Source organism: Gopherus evgoodei, chromosome 3 (genome assembly GCF_007399415.2).
Source record: "Gopherus evgoodei ecotype Sinaloan lineage chromosome 3, rGopEvg1_v1.p, whole genome shotgun sequence".
Lineage (NCBI taxonomy): Eukaryota > Metazoa > Chordata > Testudines > Testudinidae > Gopherus > Gopherus evgoodei.
In genome coordinates this window covers 191376543-191400989 of record NC_044324.1, presented here as the reverse complement: position 1 = coordinate 191400989, position 24447 = coordinate 191376543, and the positions used below count along the sequence as shown (strand labels likewise).

General features: G+C 43.8%; 1 protein-coding gene across 2 annotated transcripts in view; it reads left to right on the top strand.

Moving 5' to 3' along the window:
* Positions 1–23940, top strand: part of C3H2orf73 (chromosome 3 C2orf73 homolog) — a 38157-nt gene extending 14217 nt beyond the window's left edge. For both annotated transcript variants that reach the window (XM_030557724.1, XM_030557723.1), the window contains 2 exons: positions 21407–21522; positions 22584–23940. In XM_030557724.1, coding sequence (XP_030413584.1) covers positions 21407–21522; positions 22584–22985 — 518 coding nt within the window. In that variant the 3' untranslated portion in view covers positions 22986–23940. The remainder of the gene's footprint in view (positions 1–21406; positions 21523–22583) is intronic.
* Positions 23941–24447: the final 507 nt, after the last annotated feature.

Sequence of the window (24447 nt, the reverse complement as noted above, 5' to 3'; positions counted from 1 at the left end):
CTGGTCCACTGGTCGAAGGCAGTGTCCTCAGTGGTGACAAGAGCTGCTGGTCCGTCACTGTGGTCCACTACGGCTGGCTTGACGTGGGAGTGGTGGATCCAAGATTTGCGTCCTTCCAGGAACACTGCAGTCTGGGTTGTCAAAAGAACCTGGTGGGGTCCAGTAAACCTTGGCTGGAGGGTGTCGTCACGAACGAACTTTTTGGCCCAGACGAAGTCCCCTGGTTGGAACGGGTGGATTTGTTCCTCCAGCGGCACGGTCTGGGAAAACTGCGAGGCTTTCCAAAGGGTACGGAGGCGAGCCTGTAGGGAGAGAAACTGACACGCGGTCATATGATCCCCTCCCAATAGTGAAACATCAGCACGTGGTAGCGCCCCGCCTTTGAAAGGGGGGTGTCCATAGAGCAGTTCAAAGGGGGATAATCCCAATGCGCGGGTTGGGCGAGTACGAAGGTGAAACAGGACCAAGGGAAGTACCTGAGGCCACTTTAATCCTGTTTCCTGACAGTATTTAGCCAATGTAAACTTAAGTTCCCTATTCATACGCTCAACTTTCCCGCTAGACTGGGGGTGGTAGGGTGTATGGAAGGAGTGTGAAATGCCCAGTCCTTGTTCTAAACGGCCAAGGACATGACCAGTAAAGTGAGGTCCGCGATCTGAGTCGAGCACAAGAGGGATGCCAAAACGGGGTACAATATCTCTAAGGAGAATCTTCGCCACTGTGGCAGCAGTACAATTAGCAGTAGGAAAAGCTTCGACCCAGGAAGTCAGAGGGCAAACCAAAACAAGGAGGTGCTTTTTCCCAAAAGCCTTTGGCATATCTGCAAAGTCAATTTGGAGATGTTGAAATGGAGCAGCAGGCGGAGGTCTTCCACCCTTAATTTTGTTAAGAGGCGGAGCAGGTCCATTACGCTGACATGTGCTGCATGCTTTCACTATTGATAGGCAATAGGGTTGAATGCCTGGAGCATACCAAAAGCGAGCGATAGTGTCCACGAGGGCGTGCGTGCCGTAGTGACCCCCTTTATCATGGTGCCAGCGAACTGCCACGGGGTATGTGGAGCGAGGGAGGCAGGCTCGGCCATCTGGCATAAGCCAGGTCCCTTTGACCAGAGTGGCCCCGAGGCTCTCCCACGATTGTAGTTCAGCAGCGGGTACTGGTACGGGGTGCGGTGGAGTAAAGGAGGAGGTTGCAATAGCCAATGTGGGCATGGCTAAAGGTAAGGTGGCAGCCTTCTTGGCGGAGGCGTCAGCCAGGGCATTCCCACGGGTAACGGGGCTACTATCTTTAGTATGGGCCCGGCAGTGAACTACAGCCAGGACAGAGGGTTTTTGGAGGGCGTCCAAAAGCTTGTGGATGAGGGGGAGGTGCTGAATGGGTTTACCGGCAGCTGTCTGGAAACCTCGAAACTTCCAGAGGTGGATATGACAATGCACAACTCCAAAAGCATATTTGCTATCAGTAAAAATGGTAACGGTCTTACCAGCGGCCAACTGGCAAGCTCGGGCCAGGGCATAGAGTTCAGCGGCTTGGGCTCCCCAGTTGCCTGGCAGTGAGGCGGCCTCTTGAATGTCCCATTCAGAGGTGACAGCATAACCAGTGAAACGCTTGCCATCAACATAGAAGGAGCTTCCGTCCGAGAAGAGGATGCAATCGGGATTGTCCAGTGGCACGTCAAACAGGTTGTCCCTTATCTGTAAGATGCTGGAAACTACTTCCACACAGTCGTGCTGATCCTGGAGGACTGGCAGGTCAGGAAGCAAGGTAGCTGGATTAAGGGGTCCACACCTTTCAAAAATTAGGTTAGTGTCTTCTAAGAGTTCGGCCTCTAGCTGTTGCTGACGATGGGCCGAAAAGACTTGGGTTGTGCCCCTACGCAGAAGGGCTGACAAGGCATGAGAGGTCCAAACCGTGGTAAAATGACCCAGGGTTAGGCTCTTTGCCTTTGTGATCAGCAGGGCAGCTGCTGCCAGAGTCCGGGTGCAGGATGGGGTTCCCTGAGCGACAGGGTCGATTTGCTGAGAGTAAAAAGCAAGCGGGAAATGGTGGGGCCCGCTCAGCTGGGTAAGGACACCACTAGCAATTCCGCCCCTCTCGTGGACAAAAAGGTGAAAGGGTTTGCTGTAATTGGGGGGGCGGAGAGACATGGAGGAGGCCACACTGTCCTTGAGTAACTGAAAGGCTTTAATAGTGTCCGGGGACCACTGCAAAGGGTCAGGAGCAAGGTTAGCAGTGAGTCGGTGGAGCGGTTTGCTTAACTCCCCGCAGGATGGCAACCAGGGGCGACAGAAGCCAATTAATCCTAAAAAACCTCGAAGTTGTTTCTTGGTGTTCGGTAGAGGGCAGTTTTGAATAGTCTTTATGCGGGCTGGGTCCATCTGTCTTCCCTCTGGGGTTAACAGGAAGCCCAGATATTGGACCTTCTGTGAGACCCACTGAATCTTTTTAGGGTCTACCTTGTGGCCTCTGGTGTGTAGGTATAATAAAAGTGCCTTACCATCGATGCGGAGGGCAGCTTCTTCGCGATTACCTAATAGGATGTCATCGACGTATAGGACCAATGTGGATCCCTGCAGACTGGTGAAACCTTCCAAGTCGTGGCGGAGGCACTGGCTGAAAATCGTGGGGCTGTCTCTGTAGCCTTGAGGAAGTCGTTGCCAGACATAACTTTGTCCCTCCCAGGTGAAACCAAAGAGATACTGAGAGTCTGGGTGCACAGGAATGCTGAAAAAAGCTGATTTTAAGTCAATAGCAGTGAACCACTCAGCATCCCAGGGGATTTGGCTGATGATAGTAGCTGGGTCAGGAACTACTGCATGAAGAGGGACCACATACTGATTAACAACTCGTAGATCCTGTACAAAGCGCCAACGAACAGGGTCTCCGTTCTTTTTAGGAGGCTTTTTGACAGGCAGTATAGGGGTGTTACAGGGAGTGCGCTGAGGGCGGACTAGCTTTTGTGCAATGAATCCCTCGATAATGGGGCGGATGCCCTCCCGGGCTTCCAGCGACAGGGGGTATTGAGGGACTGACGGGGGGGTTAAGGAAGGCTTCACCTGAATCCTTACGGGCTCTGCCGAAAGGAGCAGGCCAACATCAGTGTCAGAAATTCCCCAGAGGGTTGAAGGCAAGTCAGTGAGGTCAGGGGAGAGAGAGGGGGGTATTTCCCAATTACCCTGAGTAGGGGCCGAATCTCCTAACACTGTCATCAATAATCCTACCCCTTCAGGAGTGCAGGTTGAAGTAGCCTCAAGCTTACAGAGTAAATCCCGGCCCATCAAAGGGATCGGACAAGCTGGGGAAAAAAGAAAACGGTGAGGAAAACATTTATCAGCATAAACAACATTCAAAGGCAAAGTGAGTCCCAGAGACTGTGGGTTGCCCTCCACCCCAGTCGCAGTTTTAACCTCAGAGGATAGCCAGGGAGAGGGGGCATGATTTAAAAGAGAGAAAGTAGCCCCAGTATCAATGAGGAAAGAGACAGGCAGTCCCTGGACTGAAAGGGTTAAACGAGGCTCTTTGCTGGGAGGGGAGAAAGTGAGAAAGGAGCCGGCTAAAGACATTAAGGAAATAAGACCATCACATTGTTTGCCTTCGCCCCCCGGGTACCGTCATTGAGGAGGCTGAGTTTGCTGCGGCTGCTGCTGTTTCCTGTAGTTGATCCAGGCCTGGGGAATGGGCTGAGCTGGTGGTGCAGGGGTGTATTCCTCACTTGTGTAAGCATCTGCGGATGCAACCAGACCCTCTGGGCGTCCCCAGGGGCATTCACGTTTAAAGTGACCAGGCTGTCCGCACTGAAAACAATTTCCTGATGGCTGGGGTCGCCAGGACCCCTTTCCCCGAGCACCCTGGAATCCCCTGCCACGGCCACGGCCTTTGCCTCGAACACCGCCGTGAAAAGCTAAAGCCATCAGCTTATATTCTTCCTTTTTCTCTTTCTTTTTACTACTTTCCCTTTCTTTCTCCCAGGCAAAATCAGCTACGTCCAACACTGAAGTGACTGACTCACCTCCCCAACCAGGGCGAAACTTTAAGAAGTAATCCCTTACAGGGGGCACCGACTGATTCACAAAAAATGAAATAAGAGTAGGGTGGTCTGCTTCTCTCTCAGGATCCATCTGAGTGAACATTCGGGCCCCCTCCAATAGCCTCGACCAGAACTTTCTGGGCGGCTCATCAGATTCCTGCCGAATCTGCATGAACTTAGCCTGATTAGGCGAGCGGCGAGCCATTTCCTTGAGTCTCTCTAACAATCGCTCTCTATCTGCTCGCAGCTGAGTCAGCCTTGGCTGAGTCCAGTCTAGGGGATTCCAGCCAACGGCCAGATCCCGCCTATCCATCCAAGTAAGATTAACTGCATTGCTATCTCCCCATGTCCTTTCTGCCATCCACAATCTACTACGTTCCTCTCCGGTCAAAACTCTACTTAACAACTGATCCACATCCGTATAAGTAGGATTATAACTTAAAAACAATCTTTCTAGAAGTTCTATGAACTTTCGGGGATTTTCCCCAAAAGACCCTGACAACTGTCCCCACTCTTTCAAGTCCCATTCTAGCCATCCTTTATATTCCACAATACTAGCATGTTGCAACCGTCCATCATTGCCCATATAAGGTTGATCGTGCACCTGTAAAGGCATCTCTCTAACTATACTTTCCTCAGGGGGGGGCATGCACCCTGCCGTACCTGCTTGGACATAAGCCTAGTAACTACTCCTCCCGAGGTTTGCCCCTCCATTTCCTCCTCATCCTTCTGCAGAAATTCCAATCTGGTATCCTGCAGATTCCCCTCTGCTACAAGGAGAGAGTCCCCCTGCGGAGGAATAGGGGCAGGTGCAGAGGGGACCAGCTGACGAGTCAAAACACGCCGTGGTCTACACCCTTCATCGAAATAACCTGGAGGGGGTTCACTCTCGGGAGAGTACCTGACTGCCATAATTTTTAAAGATTTCCACAGCTCTGCTGCTGTGTCCCAACAAAACCAGTAACATAACTGTCCCGGATGGTCTTTTTCGATCTGGCTCTTTACTCCTCTTAAAGCAGCCTGTTCGAAAGAGCCATACGAAGGCCACCTTATCTCCGGGTCGGCCAATACCGCGGTATACCCAGTCCAATTCCTTACACATAGTGTGTACAATTTCTTCCTAGACATTCCTGTCTGTACTGGGAGTTTCCCTTCGTTCCATAACTTATTTACAATCCCCAACGGACTCTCAAGAGGCACGCTAGTCCCTTGACCCATGGTGTCTGACAGGAGCCCTCCAACTGGCGTTTACCCTGCTGTCCAATACACGACCCCTCAATATTGAATTGGCTGGGAGAAATCTCCTGTGGCGCCTTGCCAATTCATATATGAGTGGTCTGACCACTGGACAGAGGTACCGCACCAGAAGGTATCCCGGACGAGCCCCCAAATTGTTAGGTAATAAAGCAAGTCCTTACTCACCTCTCCAGCACCCGAGTTCGTGCGGAGTGGTTATGGGCACATAATTCTGTCAGAGACCAGACACCAATGCGTTGATCAACGGGCTCACACTAACCCAAAAGCTTTAGAATAAGTGTGGCCCCTTTATTAGGGGTGAGCATCAATATTTATACACAGAAGTAAACAAAGTGATTAATAAAAGATAATGGTCATGCATAATCAATTAAGATTTTACAGGAAAAGCAAGTTTAACAAGTAAATGCATAGAGATAAAGGCTAATGGCTCCTTGATAAAGGGGGTGTCATGAGTAGTTTGCAGGTCAGTGCTTTGTTCGATAAAGGGTTCAGAAAGGATTATGCAGAGATGGCCAGTCTGGGTGTGTTTTGGCTCCAAAGTTCACCAAAAGTTTAGACCCAACAGTGTCACTTCTCTACCTGGCATTAAAAATGGGAATGGGGCAAGCACAGCTCGCCTTCTCTGTTAAGAGCAGAGGAAAAATTCACTGTCTTTGGTTTAGCTTGAGACAGTGCTGCACACTTGGGGCTCTCTCCTCTTTAGTTGGTGAGGCGGACACACTCAGCAAGAGAATCTGAAGTCAGAGCAGTAGAAGCTAGTAGTTGGCTGGGCAGAATGTGGTGCTCACAATCTTTCTGGCAGTCCGTGTAGTAGCAACAGCACCTGAGGGAAAAAGGTGTTCCATTTCCCTATATATTTCCTCTCCTCAGCAGCAAGATCTATGCCCCTGCTGACTTTTCTCCTTCAAAGGTGAGAGGGGAAAGACACCTGCAACTGCTGGCTTTCTTCCGCCTCTGGGGAAACAGAGAAGTAGCACATAATACATATATTCAAAATCTTTTAAATCCTGCAACTTTCAACCTACAGGAAATTGCATCGGGTATTGCAAACTGTTGGAGGCAAGAAGCTGCCAAACCTCCAACTTCTGTTTAGTTTTTGGTACACATTCTCTATCCTTGTCTAGTCTAAACTCTTGCATCTGTTGGAATAGGGGTAGGAGGAAAATGGAGGTGCTGCTGTGTGTCATGCTTGCAAACACACGCACACACATTCTTTTCGGCTGGCTATGTACCTGCTTGGGATGTGAATTCCTTTGGGATACATTTCTTGTCTCCATTCTCTTCTCTTCGCTGTGTTGCATCCCCAAGTGTCATCAAAACCCATGATGGCATCCACCAGAAGTGATGAGTTTCTCTAACTAGTTTGAACTACTTTAACCCCTGTTCCCAACCATTGTAGTGCTTTCAACTTTGGTGTGGAACAGTAGCTATATTACAAAGCACAGCAATGTAATATAACCTTTCAGGACTGGAAATGAGAATAGATAATATATCCAACTGAAACTGCAAAGGCACTCTAATTTAGATAGGCATATTGTTATTACCGCATTAGAATTTGACCACGAATGCCCCTGTTATTGCAGAAAAGCACCATGGGTGTTTTGTTGACTACAGATGCTCAGGACCTCAGGTTTAGTGTCCACCCAAAAGAGAGAATCTCCTCCTAGCCTTGTGTTGGGACTGTGGTATCCCCAACACTGTGGCTGTTCCTGGAGTTGTTCTAGCCAAATACTGTCCGCTTGACCATACTTAACTTATAAGAGCTAAGATCACAGCCCAAGATTGTATGACTGAAAGTAATACAATTGGCCAAGTGCTCTTGGGTACTTTTAAATTATAGACTTAATTTTAATACCATGATGTTTAGGTTGTCAGATAGCTCCTATCATTGACAGCTTCAGGTTTTTGATGGTGTAGACAGCTTTGCACTGAATACAAACCCCAAAGTAAATCATAAAAGGATTTATTTATTTTAAAAATCTTTTAAAGGTTACTGTGTATAGTTTAACTTTTGTGATGGAATATCTGAGAAAAGAGTCTCTGCTGCATACAGCTTCTGCTGAGAGAACTTGTCAGGGAGCTATTTAGAGCTCTTCCCAGCACAAGTTAGAAGCAGCCTGGGGAGCTGCTCAAATTTATACCAGCCAACTATAATTCCCCATAACTAGCTGGGGATTGCTTGAGCTTCCTAGCCCAAGTCCTGGAATTTGTGGGAATTTTCTGCTCCCAGGTGGTGCAAAGGGACCAGATCAGGACAGAGAATCTGCCCCACTGCATTAGCAAAACACTAAAACAACATGCACTTTCTTCAGTTCCAAGTGGTAGTGTCCAAACGTAAATATTAAATTAAAAATGAAGGTGTTATTTTATTATTAAGATACTCAACTCTTATGTGTAAAAGACAAACAACTAAAGGCAACAGAGCTTAGATTAAATATTGGATCGTGGGCCCTGCTTCATCTGCTCTTTGTTGCTCCAAAGTGGCGCTAAGGTTGGTGGGTCTGGTCCTTGGAAAATCTCCCCTCTGAAGTTCATTGGATGGGGCAGAGCTGCTGCAGCTGCTCCTGTGTAACTCTCTCATCCCCAGCTGCCAATGGAGGGAGGGGGCATAACTAGAGCAAAATAATGTGACTGGAGTTCCCCTGTGTTCTGGTTGTAACAGCTCCTTGGGGCCACTGGGAGCTGGCACAAGTTAGAGTAGCCTGAGTCTACAATAAGCTGTGCCAAGGGCCCAGTCTGATGTATGGCAGTCCCAAGATCAAAGGAGTGCAAAGGGCACCACTGTGCCCCTCTGTCCCTTCAGTTGCACTGAGTATTGCTCAGCTGCGACTGAGGTTCTGGCCCTCAAAGACAGATAGAATAACCAGTCTATAAGAATGTTCATACTAATTAAATCTTATCTAATCATTTGTTCATCAACCCACTTAATTAGCCATGGACTCTGGTATTTCAGCTATGCTATGCCATGCCATGCCATGTCAAGAATGAAAGTGTTCTTTGTGTAGTATGTCACCCAACAACTGTCTGCCTGCTATCTGCTGTAAAATCAACAAATATTTCTCATGCAGCAGAGCTGCATCTACTGGAAAATAATTATTGACGTCTGGTTTTTTATACCAAGGTGAGTTAAAAGCCATATTCTTTTCATCCTGTGCAGTTAGCATTTGTTATATCATATGCAAGTTGGCTTCTCAGCTCTCTTGCAGGTTTCAATTGACTCATATACACAGAGAAATCACATTTGCTAGAATGTGGTTTGGTAATATAATCACTCTGTTAAAAGGTAGATTTGTAAGATTGAAAATTATGTATTTTAATAGCATAAATGAAATAGTACAGTAAATTGGAGGTAGTGATGAGTCAGATCTGCAAACCACATCTCATGTGGTATAAATGGGCCTGGCTCCATTGGTTTTAATTGATCTGCAGTAATTTACATCGGCTCTGGATCTGGCCCTCTAATTTAATATAAAATACAAGAACACAACCAAAACCAAGGAATATGCTGAGATAATCGTGCTTTGTTTTTACCAGCAAAGTGCCTGATTTTGCAACCCCTACTCTCATTGGGTAGGAATTTCTTGCTCACTTCAATGGTGGTCGTCTTATGAGTAAGTGTTGGCCAACATGAATAAGGTTTGCAGAATCTAGCCTGGAAATGTTTATTGACAAGTTTATTTTAAGCAGTGGCTTCTGTAGTATAGGGCAGATAAACTGTATGGATCCCACTGAAGCAAAGAGCCCTTTTGCCACTGTGAAAACAGTCATCCATGGCTGGACATCAGCTTAGGCAGTATACATATTAGAAACTTTTCTGTGTTATCAGAGTTACCAGAAAATAGATTCAAAACATTTGTCAGACATGACAAGGTACTCTGCCTATTTTGGTCATGCAGCACATTCTTTCCTATTACTGTTCTGGGGGCTTAATCCTGCACTTAGATGTGTGCTCACAACTCCCATTTACTTACATGGAAGTTTTGGGTGTGTGACAGAGAGAAGAATCTGATTTTGTAGTTTGATTACAGTAGCGCCTAGAGACCCCAACTAATCTTTGGGCTCTATTGTGCTAAGTGCTGTACAGACAAATAGTAAGAAACCGCCCCTGCCTTAAAAGAGTTTGCAGTCTAAATAGATAAGACAAAGGAAGTACTATTGTTCCTATTTTACTGATTGGGAACTGAAACGAGAGAATAAGGAACAGATTTACAAAGGTATTTAGGTGCACAAAGATCCATATAGATGCCTAGTGGGATTTACAAAAGCACATAAGCAGGGTAGGGCCTAACTCCTATTGAAAGACATAGGATGAGGGACCTAATCTGCTAAGATACACTTTATTTATTTATTTATTTATTTTTTAATGCCACTAGGTGCATATCTGTTTCATTAGGACCATATTTAAAAAAGTATTTAGGCACCTAAGTGACTTGCCCATGGTCTCACAGGAAGTCTGTGGCAGAGCTGGGAATGGAAGCAAGGTCTCCTGAATCCCAGTCCAGCCATGTTGGTATTCTTGCCATTGTTTCAGTTAGTGCTAAGTGTTCCCCCTCCTTCTCCCCTCATTATTTTCTACTTTTCAGAATTTTAGAAAGAGCAAAAATGAGTTCAGTAGTTGTGTGTTAGACCTTGTCTACACTACCAAGTTTTGTCGACAAAGGTTATGTCGACACTCAAAAATCGGCCTAATGAAAATTGGAATATCATGTTCACACTTGCTCCCTCTGTCAGCAGAGGGCGTCCACAGTTGGGGCACTATCACTGATAGTGTGAGCAATGCACTGTGGGTACCTATCCCACATCCTGGGACCGGGCTCAATGTGCCACGATGCATTGCTTTCTGTCCCAGTGCTCCATGGGCTCCCAGCATTTTGTGGCATTTTTCAATGGCCCTTCTTTGCTCTGCACCCCGGCATCTTTGTGAGAAGGGATGGATCCCGCACTGCTCTTCTGTGTTCTGTTAATTGTCGTGAAGACTTGTGGATGGCAGTGCAGTTAATCATAAAGTTCCTAACTGAAAAAGACTCCCAGTCGCCTGACATGCTGTGTGATATGGATAGGAGCAACCTTAAATTGCTTTTGGTATTCACAGAAGAGCTGCATAGGGTAGACTGTTGCTTTTGAGCTCAGGAAACAAGCACTGAATGGTGGGATCATATCGTCATGCAGGTGTGGCATGATGAGCAGTGGCTACAGAACTTTTGGATGCAGAAAGATACCTGCCTGGATCTGTGTGCAGAGCTCGCCCCAGCACTGCAGCGCAAGGACACCATAATGAGAGTTCCGTTCTGTCGGTAGAGAAGTGTATGGCGATCGCTGTATGTAAGCTAGTGACTCCAAACTACTACTGATCAGTTGAGAATCAATTTGGAGTCAGGAAGTCGACCGTTGGGGCTGTGTTAATGCATAATGCAGGGCAATAAATCACATCCTGCTATGAAGGACTGTGACTGTGGGAAATGTGTGTGAAATAGTGAATGGGTTTGCAGAAAAGGATTTCCCTAACTGTGGATGGGCAATAGATGGCACACACATTCCAATTTTGGCACCAGACCACCTTGCAACAGAGTACATCAATAGGAAGGGGTACTTGTGATCACTGTGGACATTTCACTAACATCAGCGTGGGGTGGTGCATGATGCATGGATCTTCGTGAACACTGGCCTCTATAGAAAGCTACAAGGGAGGACTTTTTCTCTAAACCAGAAGATTACAGTGTGGGATATTGAAATGCCCACAGTGATCCTAGGAGACCTGGCATACCCTTCACAGCCGTGGCTCATGAAACCTTACACGGGACACTTGGACAGCAGTAAGGAGCGGTTCAGCAACAGGCTGAGTAGGTGCCTGATGACAGTTGAATGTTTCTTTGGCAGATTAAAGGTGCACTGGCGATGCCTTTATGTCAGGTTACTCCTTAATAAGGATAATATTCTGATGGTCATAGTTGCATGTTTTACGTTGTATAATCTCTGTGAAGCAAAGGGTGAAGGGGCTATCGGAGCCCAGAAGGGGACAATTCAAATCAGGGAGGCTTTGAAGCAACACTTTTTGAAAATGAGAAACAGTAACGTATATCTCTGTGTTTGGTGCTGCAGTGTTACATTACATGTTTTCCTAGGAAGTAATGGTGACAGTTGGGCCTTACAGTCCAGCAAGCACAAGAATAAACTGCCTGAGTATGTAGTGCCTGCTATCTCAATTTGTAGAAAACAAATAAAAATGAGTTACCGTTCAAAAACTTTGCTTTTATTGCACAAAAACCAGTACACACAAAGATGCTTGGTGGGAAAGGAGAATCCAGGGAAGGGCAGACTTTCAGAGCTGTGTGTAGATCCAGCTATCATTGTGAAAGTTGTCCGAGTGGGTGGAGTGAAGGGGAAACTGAGAAGTTCTGGAAAGTGGAAAGGAATGTGCAGGCAGAGTTGGGAGGATGGGGGAGGAATGGCATGGAAAAGAGTTCTGAATGTGCTGCAGGGGAGGGCGAGCTCAGATCTGCTCAGTCTGCACCATTATTAAGGACTTCAACATCTGCGTTTGCTCCTCCATTACTGTAATCATCCTCTTAGTAGCATCCTTAACAAACTCCTGATTCTCTTTTCTGTCTTGCCATTCGGTTTCCTAGCACTTCTTGCATTCCCTTTTCTCTGCATTGGAGCAGTTCAGTACCTCCTGGAACATGTTGTCTTTGCTGCATCTTGGGCACTTTCTTATCTGGCGGCGATGCTCGGCTGGTGTGTGTGGGAGTGTTCCTGAAGGCCACATCTGCTGAAGCACAAGGGACAATGCACAGAAGCAGGATTGTTAAATTTGCACATAGCTTTGAAACATTTCAGTTAAATACACCTTTTGCAACATAACAATCACATTCTCACTGACCCTTGGCAAGCACAAATCTCTGCAAACACCCAAAGCATGGTGAGTGGTGGGGGTGGAGGGTGGGGCGCTCCACGTGGGGAAAAGAACATGCACTCTGCAAGGATTGTGGTACAGCTGATTAAGGGAAAAAAATTAAGATTTCCCACACTTTTCTACAGGTGGGGGTCATTCTAGCAGATATCTCACTGCTGAGGATAAGCTGGGAAACCAGAGTACATCTACTCCATGCTTGTGGCTTCCACCCTGCTCCCTATGCTGCTTGCCTGTGTGACTCTTTGGTCCCTGCAGAAGTGATTGCTGAATGGCACAGGAAAGTTTTGTACAATGAGGGAAGGAACAAAGCTGCTCTGCCATGGAACCTGCGGCAGAGGATTACCAAGTACCTCCAGGAAACTTTCCTGGAGATCCCTCTGGAGGATTCCTGTGAGATCTTGGAATGCATCAACACCCCATTCTGACGTACTGATTAGCTACACAGAGAAATGTCCAGCTCACAGAAACGCATCCAGCGTCCCACATTTCTATGCCCTGAACCTACCTCCGCACTACACAAGCCACAGCCACTTACTAGGAGTCTCATCTCCTGTTTCTTGCTTGCCGGAGAGCAACTGCTGAAACTGGCTGGACACCTCTGGAGTGGAGAACAGTTCCTGGCTGCCTGACCCACTGGCATCTAACTCCACCTCTTCATCAGTTACTTCGTCCTCCGGGTTAGGTCCTCTCCACCGCCTCCAGGCCCGCCGAAGTATCTACAGGGCTCTCGGCGGTGGAGGTGGGGTCACCACCGGGGATAGTGTCCAGCTCCTTATAGAACTGGCAGGTCTTAGCAGGAATGACGGTTTGCCTCCCTTACCTTATGATATGCCTGCCTCAACTCCTTTATCTTCGCTGTGCACTGCAGTGTGTCCAGATCATAGCCCTTCTCGCACAAGCCTCAGAAATGTACCTGTGGGTATCCCAAATCCTATGGCTCAAGTGCAGCTATGACTGCACAGCCTCCTCTCCATATACTGAGCAGATCCAACAGCTCCATAGTGGTCCAAGCAGGAGAGCATTTGCTGCTATAACCTGCCATGGTCACGAGGGAAGATGCGATGAGACCTTTCTATGCAGAGCCAGCAGGAAATGGAATTTCAAAAATCCCTGGTGCTTCTAAAGGGGAGGGGTGGATAGTTGTTTACTTGGCTGCAGGGCAGCAGAGTTCAAATTGCTGACCAGAGCGGTCACAGTGGATATTGTGGAACACCTCCTGGAAGCTAATTAAAGGGATGAAATCAAGCGTGGTGTTTACACTGGCACTTCGTTGACAAAAATTTAGAGGAAAAAGATTTCTCTCTTGTTGGGATGGTTGTATTTTGTTGCCGAAACAGGGTATTTTTGCTGACAAAGGTCACATCGCAGGGTTTACACATTCACTGTTTTGTCGACAAAAGGCAGCTGTTGTCCACAAAACTTTGTAGTGTAGACAAGGCCTTAGTGAGTGAATATAGCACAGACTCTTGAGGTGGTAGACTTTGAGTAACTAACTTTTTCAGAAGCGCCTAAAAGTAACTGAAGAGCCTAAGTCCTACTGAAAGTCATCCTTCATCACATGACTGTTTGTTCCTCTTTCTGCCATACATTACTGCTGGACTATGGTTCTACCTTGTCTTCATTCAAATGAAAAACTCACTTCTGTGAAGCCCACAAGAAATGAATTTAGAATTTGAAACACAACAAAATACTGAGCCATCCCCACAATTGGATTTCACAGTACTTCCTGAGTGAAAACCCAGCCCGATTGAAATAAATGGAAAAACATTCCTTGACCTCAGTAGAGTCAGGCTTTCATCCCTTATCCTGCGTGGGTCGAGTTCTGAGCTCACACCACTGTTGATCAAGAATAACTCCACTGAATGCAACAGAGTTACTACTGGTGTGAATGGGTTCAGAACCAGGCACTGCAAGTTTTCCCTTTTATACTGTAAACTTTTTAGGGCAAAGGCTGCCTTTGTTTCTTGTACTGTAGTGCTAAGCATACTGTTTGAGTTAAACAATTTTAAAAAGTGAGATTTCCCTGTCTTTTTATCACAAGGCTTTGTCCTTGCATTAGCAGTTTCTGCTCCCTTTTATATACAGACAAAGCACAAGGATACCTGTATTAGCAGTGCTTTAACAATAGAAGGTTACACAGGTTTTATAGCAATGTAAATTCATTAAAGCCAATGGAGTAACATTGCCATCACACTGGTATCATAGAGTGGGGGCTTGGCCCCATTATTTATTATTGAACCCTCTCTCCTACCTCCTTCACTTGCCAAGATGCTTGATATGTAGGGGTTCCCTTTAGTCCCAACTTTGAGAAGCAGCTGGCAGAATCTCACTGTGTAAGCCTCAAAGAGCAGGGTGAGAAGCCAACACTTCAGCCACTTTCACTACTGAGGTTGTATTAAACAGTAGAGCAGCATTAGAGTGGTGCATGGAATGCAATCTTCTGCTAGGTCAGGTGAGGCAGGGTATTTAATGTGACCTGAAGAGCTGTTATACCAATAGAATAAAACCCAGCAGGATCTTATTCAGAGGGATAAGGCAAAAATGCCACATTTATTGTAAATGTAATAATAAAGCAAAAGATAAAAGTAAACAATGTTGTTTGACAACTTATTTTTTATTACTACTTATTTTTTACACATTCACACATTTATTTAAGTTCTCTATAGGTGTTATAGTTACCAGCCTAGAAGTTGCTCATGCCAAGTTACTGGCCAGGTATCTTGGTCATAAGGATGGAGTTGAGTCTGTGTCAGATGCACCTGATGCTCCTGGAGGTTGGCAGCAAATAACGCTTGTGTTAAAATTGTACGTAAACTGGTGTCCCCACAAAAGCAATATCGGTATCCAAGGAAAGCAAAGACACAGGTCATCCAAATCATTCAAGACCTGGAAGAGCAGAGAGTGATTAAAAAAACTAACTCCCCTTTTAACTCCCCTGTCTGGCCAGTCATGAAGGCAGATGGGCAATCCTGAAGACTAACCATTAATTATAGGAAAATCAACAAAAGAAGTATACTTATGGCCCCCATCGTGGAAGATATGACACAAGTCATCCAAAAGGTACAAGCCACCTCCAGGTATTTTTCAGTTATAGATCTGGCTAACTGTTTCTTTGCCTTATCCCTCTTAATAAGATCCTGCTGGTTTTTATTATATTGGTATAACAGAGCCAGTGCTGGCAGAAACCTCTCTCCTTCCTGAGGAGTGCCAGTACCTCTGCTTCTCCCCCTAGGTGGATCTAGAGTTCTGCCTTTGGAATACTCCTCCTGTATATTTAAATACAAATAATGAAGCAGTTTATTTTGCATGATTGATTGTGGGGATATTGCTCACAAACCCAGATTATCTAATTTCACATCATGCTATTCCATAATAAGGAAAGTGATGGTTTCCATGTGTTGGCATGTTTGCCATTTTGAGGTTGAGCCAGTTGTCTTTTGGCATTAGGCTTCTGTAAGTGATGGAAGATTATGCCTTGGAATTGGTGTGTTAAATGGCTCAATTCCTTAAAAGGTTATAAATGCCAAGATATTCTCTGGGAAAGAATGTATGGTTCCTTTCTGTTTGACTTTACAGAGATTAAAAAATGGGGGGGGGGGTTTATTTGTACCTTAGTTTTGCCATGTAAAAGAAAAATAATAAAAAAGCTAGTGTATTCCTATATGCTACATAACTGCACTAACTGTTGCCTGTTGAACTGTGTAAGGATCCTCCTCCTTACACTGTCTCCTACAGCCATTTCAGCAGCTAAGGTAGTTGACAACAGCGATTTTTGGCTATAATTTATAACTTTAGAGCTAATTTGTCCTATTTGTGAGTTTTATTTGTGTATACCTATTTACACTCGCTGGGGATCTGACTCAAAGATTCCATCAAATGACTGTCAGGCCTGCTATATTCGGATAGCTCACAAATCCAGAGAAGTAGATGGTTTAGTATTCTAAAACTTTGTCTTGGCATTTTACCATGGCAGTCTCTGAGCACTTACAGAAATACTATGGTCATCATCATCATGGCCCTTATCCTGCAGAATGCTCGCACACATACAACAGAACTACTCACCTGCTTAAAGTTAAGCATGTCTGTGTTTGTGGGATCAGATCACATGTTGCTGAATTACAAGTGAGTCTTAAAGTTGGTTCTCTTCTCTTCTGTCACATGAAGGAAAAAATTGAGATTATTATTATTATTGAGTTTTCTACCGGAATATTATATAATCTATTATGAGTGTGCTTCTGTTATCTAATATTCCAGTAGAAAACTCATGAACTAATATCACTTTATTGAATTTATTGATAGACTATTATGCTGAACCAAATTATTTGTGAATAATTCATCAATTTAGAGAAATAATTTGTGAATATTTGACAAACATTATTGATCACCTATAGAGGTGGTCACATACTGAGAAAAATGATCACTCATTTATTTGAGGATTGACAAGAAAAAAAAATCAGTGGAAATATTCATTTGAATTATTTGGCCAATTCAAATTCTACGTTATCACTAGAAAATGCCACTGTTCAGAGTTCCAATAAAAATATACCATCCGTATTTAATTGACCAGAAATTAAACACTGAGAGAATCTTTTTTTTTTTTTCTTTGCAAGAAATTCTGTAGGGAATTTGTATAACCTTTGCTCAGTTGTAACAAGAACACAATCTACAGAATTTAAAATGTTGTTATTCACAACTTCTAGCACATTTTGTATGAATGTGCTGCTATTTTATATTCCAGTAAAAAACTCATGAAGTAATATAATTCTTTATATAAGTTTATTTTTCAGACTTACAATAAAATCTCCATTCATAGAATTCCCAGATCCAGTTATGAAGTACTGAAAGTGGAAGCTAGATATGCAGTTCATACCTATATTCTTTACCTGAACAGATTGCTGGTGCATTATACAGAAAATAGCATAGCTACAGAAAATAGCATAGTGTCCCAGTCAATCTTAAAATCTTGGGATCTGAGGATAGCTACAGATGTATTTGTGGTGCATTGTGGCTTCCCTCTGAACCAGAAGGGGAGGAATCACCCTCTGTGCCCAGGTGGGTGGAGTCAGACCAGCCTCATCCCTCGCACTGAAAGTGGATAGGTGGGACAAATAAAAGACAGCCACTAACTCAGATGGGTCTGGAACAGTGAGGGAGATAGATGCATCCTGCTTGCTCCTGACTGACTTTGCTGCGAAGCCCAGAGATGCCCTCCTTGCAGAGGAACCTGTGTCTGCAGGGCAGCAACTGGGACTGCCGCTGGCCACTTACCCTGGGGAGATGGAGGACACCCCTTTGATCCAGATACATCCCCGAGGAAGTGGCCCAGGGGCAGCCAACTCCATTCTGGCTGTAGTGCTGCCTGAAACAGTCACTGAATTGTGGCTGGATTCCCCACTGACCACTCTGCCACTGTTAGGGCCCTAGACTGGGACCCGGCGGAGCCTGGTGGGCCTGGGTCCCCCTAACCCTTGCCACCCCACCCTTAAGGTGGGAACCTCCCCACTGTAGGCCAGTTGGCTGGGGTTCCCCTACCATCTGCCAGAACTCGGATGACAAGATACTTGCTAGCTCTACCCTGTTTGAGGGCTGGAGCTTATAGACTGTTGGTGTTTTCTCTGCTCCTGCCTAAGGACCCGGAGCCTATAGACCATTTGGGGTTCAGCCTCAGTGCTAATGCCTGGTCTGCTAATTTCCACTGATACTAGGCAGCAATCATAACTATGTAGTGAGGTGATGTGGCCTCCCTGTGACCCAGAAGTGGGAGACGACTGCAACACCACTACATGCCCTACAAATATATCACGGACACGTCAATGCATATTTTTGCAATTGTCCTAAAGTAATATGTTTCCAGGCTTCTTAAGTGAAATGTATCAGAAAAATAATAGCAATATTTCTATAGCTCTTTTCACTCAAACCCTCAGTGCACCTTATAACCACAATGACAATTCACAAAGCTTCACAACATTTCTGTGGGGAAGGTAGGTATCATTACTCCCCCTTTGTGGATAGGGAAACTGAGGCACAAGAGGTTATATATCCTAAACAACATCACACAGCAAAGCAGCAACCAAGCAAGACTCCCAATCCCAAGTTTTAATCACTGGAAACTGCTTCCTCAAATAGTGCAATTGATTCCTCTTCAGAATCTTTTGAGTGCTAACTTGCCACTTTTAACACATCAGCAAAATGTAATACTGACAGCTTGTGCCAGAACAATGTACTGCTAAATGCTAGCCAGATCCTAAACCTCCAGTAACTAAAAACTAGTTGAAAGAGTTTGCAACTTTCAAAAAGAGTGGAAGATTAATTTTACAAAGTGGTCTGCCTATTGATCTAAACTTGATATATCTGGCATCAAAGCACTTAAACATAGACTCAAAATCCACCTTATGCTGATCTTCCAGAATACAGTATTGACCTCTGTTTCCATGTCTACTCAGTGATGTATTTTGTTTCCTCGAATATGATTCTACCAAAACTCAGTAGGTTATCATCTTTGTGCCTGATTTGCCCTTTGCCTCTGTATGGTGCCTGTGAACACTGTTGGTACACTTTGTTCATGTATTCTGAGTTAGGCCTGGTCTACACTAGAGCGGGGGATTGATTGAAGTTACGCAACTTCAGCTACATGAATAACATAGCTGAAGTCGACGTACTTAGATCTACTTACCGCAGTGTCTTCACTGCGTAAGTCGACGTCTGACGCTCTCCCGTCGACTCCACCTCGCCCTGGTAGAGTACTGGAGTCGACGGGAGAGCACTTGGCAATCAATTTATTGCATCTAGACTAGACATGATAAATCGACCCCTGCTGGATCGATCGCTGCCTATCAATCCAGCAGGTAATGTAGATAAGCCCTCATGGTGAATATATTGATGTATTCATTGGTGTACTGACATTTTTGGGTACAATTTCCTCAGTGTATTATGTGAATTTTAATGCTCATGACCAGTGCCCTGCTGACAGCACTGGAGACTCAATTTCTCTGTTTATCCCCAGAACAGACACAGCATGAGCAATATTAGCATAAACTTGTTCACACTTTCCTGCTAGCGTGCCTGGGCAATGATGAGAAGGGACCATCTCTAGGGTGGAGAGGATAGCTCAGCCCCCATTGGCCCCTTTATTCCTTTTAATGATTAAAGGCCCAATCCAGCTCCCTCCAAAGTCCACCGGAGTCTTTCCATTGATGTTAGAAGAATCTGATCAGGTCCTTTATTGTTGTGAAACTTGTGTATCATTCTGTTTTATAGACAGTTATATGGAGGATATTTTAAAAATATTTTAAATTATGTGTTATGTTCTCTTATGAGTATATACAAGTAAAAACTGGATGAAATAGAAGATGGAACATTAGCAACTTCAAACATCTTGGCACAATGGAAAAATATTGGGTTCTGTTCCCAGCTCTCCACTGACTTGATATGCAACAAAGATCCTAGCCAGCTCACCACTGTGCCTCAATTTCCTCATCTGTAAAATGTCGATATTTGAGATCATTAAACAAAAAGTGCTATATAAGAGCTAAATGTTGTTATCAATAGGTAGGGCCAATTAACCAATTGTCTTTAAATTTTTCTTAACACAAAGAATAAAATGATTTTTAACTTATACCCTTTAAGAATAATTGAATTTCCACCAAACTTAGGCCTTGATCCCGTAGCGTATAGCATGAAGTCCATATCTGCCCATATGGTACAAGTCGCATGACAAGGGTCTTTGCTGTAAACATAAGATTTCAGCTCTGATCCCATATTTAGTGTTTATTTTCAAAATATCAGAGGGATACCCATGTTAGTCTGGATCTGTAAAAAGTTACAAAAAGAGTCTTGTGGCACCTTATAGACTAACAGACGTATTGGAGAGAGCTTATGCTCCAATATGTCTGTTAGTCTATAAGGTGCCACAGGACTCTTTGTCACTATTTTCAAAATGTGTATCCTAACTGCTGCAGCTATTTAGATTTGTTAACACTGTGCAAATGAAAGTACGTATGGTCTGTATTTTTCAAAGGTGACTAGTGATTTTGGGTGCCCAATTTGGGATATCTTTAAGGAGCCTGATTTGCACAAAGTATGAAGCATTTGTTCACACAAAATCAGGCCCCTTCAAATTTTATCAAGTTGGGCACTCAAAATCTGTAGTCCTATTTGAAATTTAGGGTATGTTTAATTGAATTATGCTTTAAAATTATACATTTATACTGTACACATGCAGCATATTTCAGTATAGCATTTTAGTCTGTGTCATGAAGTAATAACTGCAAAATTTATTCCAGTTAGCTTGGACAGAATCCTGTCATCTGGACTGAAAACTGGCAAAAAGATTTTCAATAAAGAGTAAAATTAAATGATAATATATCTAATTGTGGGCAAGTGTCTAAACAGGTACCCTGAGATCTTTGTGATATCTGGTCTTGGTACTCTGGTGCATAGGAGGAGTTTACAGTATGCACCATTATTTTTTTTTAAGGTCCTAACTGCTTCCTGAATGTGCCAGACCCACTCTGTGTTTCAGTGTGAAGGGGGCAGGTCCATTTTTTCCCCCTTGTGGGGACTCACCAGGGGAGGAAGGCTTCTTTGCATTCCCTCCTGACATCCACCCACAGGCAGGCCAGTTGCAATCTGTGCCTAAGATTGTTCTTGTGATACAGAATTATAACTTCACTTGGGACTTTTTAATATTAAGGACGAGGAACTGTATTGTCAGGAACAGTCCTGTACGTACTAGGTGATCTAACAAGTGTTTTTCTACATCTCACTTTGATAATTCTTATACTCAGAATGCCCTTCCAATTTCTATTTGTCTGGCATCCATTGTCACCTCATCCAAATCACTCATTTAAAAACAAAACAAAACACTTATGCAGCATTGCCTATGAAAAATGAGTTTGTTTCCATTCCAAAAAGCCTTGAATCAACATGATGGATGTATGCATGTAAAATGGAGTGTCCATACAGTCATGCCCCTCTTTGCCTCTGCCTTTCCAGATATATGTTACATCTTCACTTGTCTGTCAAGTCCATCATTTATTTTTTAAGCAATTCAGGACAGGCATCTGTCTATTTTTTTTTCTTTTGTGTTTCTGTGCAACATCTAGTACATTTGTGAGTGCTGTTAAACAGTGATTCTGTGCTGTCCAACATGAGGCCACGCCATACGTCATTGCCCTGACTTTACAACGGTATTGTTTTTTTCCCCCCAGTTCCACTTGCAATGCCTAGAACATCAACAAGCCTTCCAAAAATTTTACAGGAGCGGACCTCCTTTATTCATCAGTACAATGCCAGAAAATCTCCTAATGAACCCATCCGAGGAAAGGTAAGACAATGTGCATCCTGTATGATGAATAGCGTGCAGGAAGCTGGAGGAGTAAGTTTATTCCCAAACTTCCGACTGTTTTAAAATTAAGAAATACTGTCACATGCTTTAGAATTGCCAGGTTTTATTAAAAACTGTCATTAATATTATAACATAAACATGTCATTTTATGTTTATGTGCATCATAACACTGTGGTTTCCGGCACCTATAATAATAATAAATGCCCAAATGATATATGACACAGTCTGGATATCCAGTAGGTCTGTGTTCGCTCTCACTTACATCTGAGGTCAGTGGAGTAAAAATGATGTGCCTCCGGAACCAGGCCCAATGTGTATTTTGAGACCATTCCATAAGTAAATGTCCAAAAGTTTTGTCAGTCTTTGTTGCTACAAGTTCTTTGTGTGTGTGTTTCTTACAAATCAATAATTAACTGTGTAGGGGCCTGATCCAAAAGCAACTGAAATCAATGGAAAGACTTCCAGTAACTCCAGTAGGCTTTGAATCAGGCCCAAAATGCAGAATTCCATTGTTGGAAACATTTTGAAGAGTACAGCCTATTGTTTGTTCCCACTTCTGTTTATAAAAAAGAGAACCTTTCTGTGCGACCTTAATGGACAAAGTCCTTTGGGTTCCAATCATAAATCTCCTGGCCTACAAAAGCAGCAGTTTAGAATTGTATCCATAGCAACCCATGTAGCAAGAAATGAAATCTGATCTGATTAGACTTGCACAGGAGAGCTATATGCAAGTCACACACTCAGAGTGACAGAATGGTTGTGAACCAGAGAAAATAAGATGCACTTTTTCTTTTATTTGTTGTTTCTCTCCAAGTTTTCCTGCTGTGCCCCATTTCATGAATAAAAAAGGCTAACAGGCCAGTCATTATTCCATTGCGTGCAGTTATTGGGAGGGGACCTAGGCTGATGGCCAGTAGAGAGACCAAGAAATAGGTGGATGTTTTGCCAGCAGTTGAGCTAATAAATGAACTCAGATCACAGCTGTTTTTACTAACTGCTTATGCTCCCCTGGTTAACGTCAACCTTGTTTCCCTTTCCAGCAACATGGAGCTTTTGTGTGGACAGAGATAAAACCAGTGAGTGGGCCAATAGTTCCTCAGGGAACAGAAGTTTTCCTGAGTACTAGAGGGTCAGGCTCACTGGAACAGCCGAAATCAGAGAAAGGAAACTCAATGGAAAGCCAAATGACCTCACCCAGTCTCTGCCTGCAGAATTCCCAGGAGACATTAGGCTGTGAAACTCACTTATCAAAACCAGAGGTCAGAGAAGCAGCCAAGGCATACCCCAGAATCCCTGTGAGAGCACAGAAGAGCTCAGACATTTCTCAAGCAACTGAAGTAGATGTTATCCGTCCTGCTGGGGAAGAGTCTTTATGTCCAGCAATGAAAGGTCCTCTAGATAAGTCTCTGGATAAGTTACCTCCCGCACATAAAAACATATGAATCACTGATACCACCATCAGTCACTAAAATGAAGAGAGCCTAGAATCACTGTGCAAGCTAATGCATTTTCTTGGTCTAATATCAATAATACTAAACACAAGCTAACAATTCACTGGTGTCAGCGGGAACACAGTACTCCTTTGACAACACAACAGCTGCACTGTACTTTGATGTTTGTAGAAAACTATATGCCTATAAGAATTATGGGTTGGTTTTTTAAGGTGGAATTGATTTTCTTGTTAGGCTGAACACAATCAGCTTCATCATATATATTCTGTATTAAGTCTGAGTTTGAATTAACTAACACTTTTGGGTGTGGAAGTGATTATGATTCTTGAAAATGTACTTTTTTTTCAATAATAGAAACACTGGTTACAATATTTGGTTTTATTGCTGTTATTTTAACATATATAGTTGTGACATGCATTATCTCCTTGGATGCTGCAGTGCGGGGTATGATTTCACACACCATATGGTGTCAGCTTGTGATAAATGGAAACCATTGTGCTTCCATAGGAAACAATGGCAGTCAAGAGAGAGAATTTGCTGTAGCCCACAGGAATGCAAAAATAACGTGTATTGCCACTCTAAACAGTTAACAAGGACAATTTTGGAGTAAACCCTTTCTTTCTTTTTGGGAGCAAAGAGGGCAGGCATTTTCTTACAGACTTGTGCTGCTGTTCGTGTCTGACAGTGTGTCACACGTCAAAAATGCAAAAGAGATCTGAATTACTGTACGCTTTTCTCCAATACTAGAGAAGATCCATTAATCCAGAGACTGATGGGTAAACTTTTACTGACTGGACTATTTCCCAATTTTTTTTCATGCTGCGTCGTCTTATGATTCCCAGTAAGAATTCTCCCAGTTACAGTCTTAGGGAAACACAGAAAGTTTAGACTTGAGTTATAACTTACAGTTATTCATCAAACAGTGAAGCAAGTTATTACCTGTAGTTCTTAAACAGCTCCTCTTGTATACCAGAGAGGTTAATGTATGCATTTTACTTCAGTGAGAGCAATAGAAGTTTAATTTCCAGCTTTCTGCTCTGAGAAGATAGTATAACAATGTTATATGTTCTATATTCACAAAGAATAATAGCAAGAAAACCTGGGGAAATATTCTTTGGAACTTTTTTTGAAACAGTATTTACCAAGGATTGGGCAGATCCCATATATTATAGCTAAAAGTTAAAATGAACTATATGTATAGTGCTGATTAGTTGTTTTTGCTTGAGCTGACACTTTAGGGACCAAATTTGATCTTCAGATGTGCATACACAACTTCCGCTGGTGTTAGTGGCAGCTGTATGCCACATCAGAGGCAGAGTCTGGCTCTTAAATGTACATGCTAGTTATAGTAGTTACATGTAATTCAGAACCTACAATCATTACTATATTAATAACATACTGACATTTGTGGACATAGGTATTGGTCACCACTGTATCATAATGTAATTATATT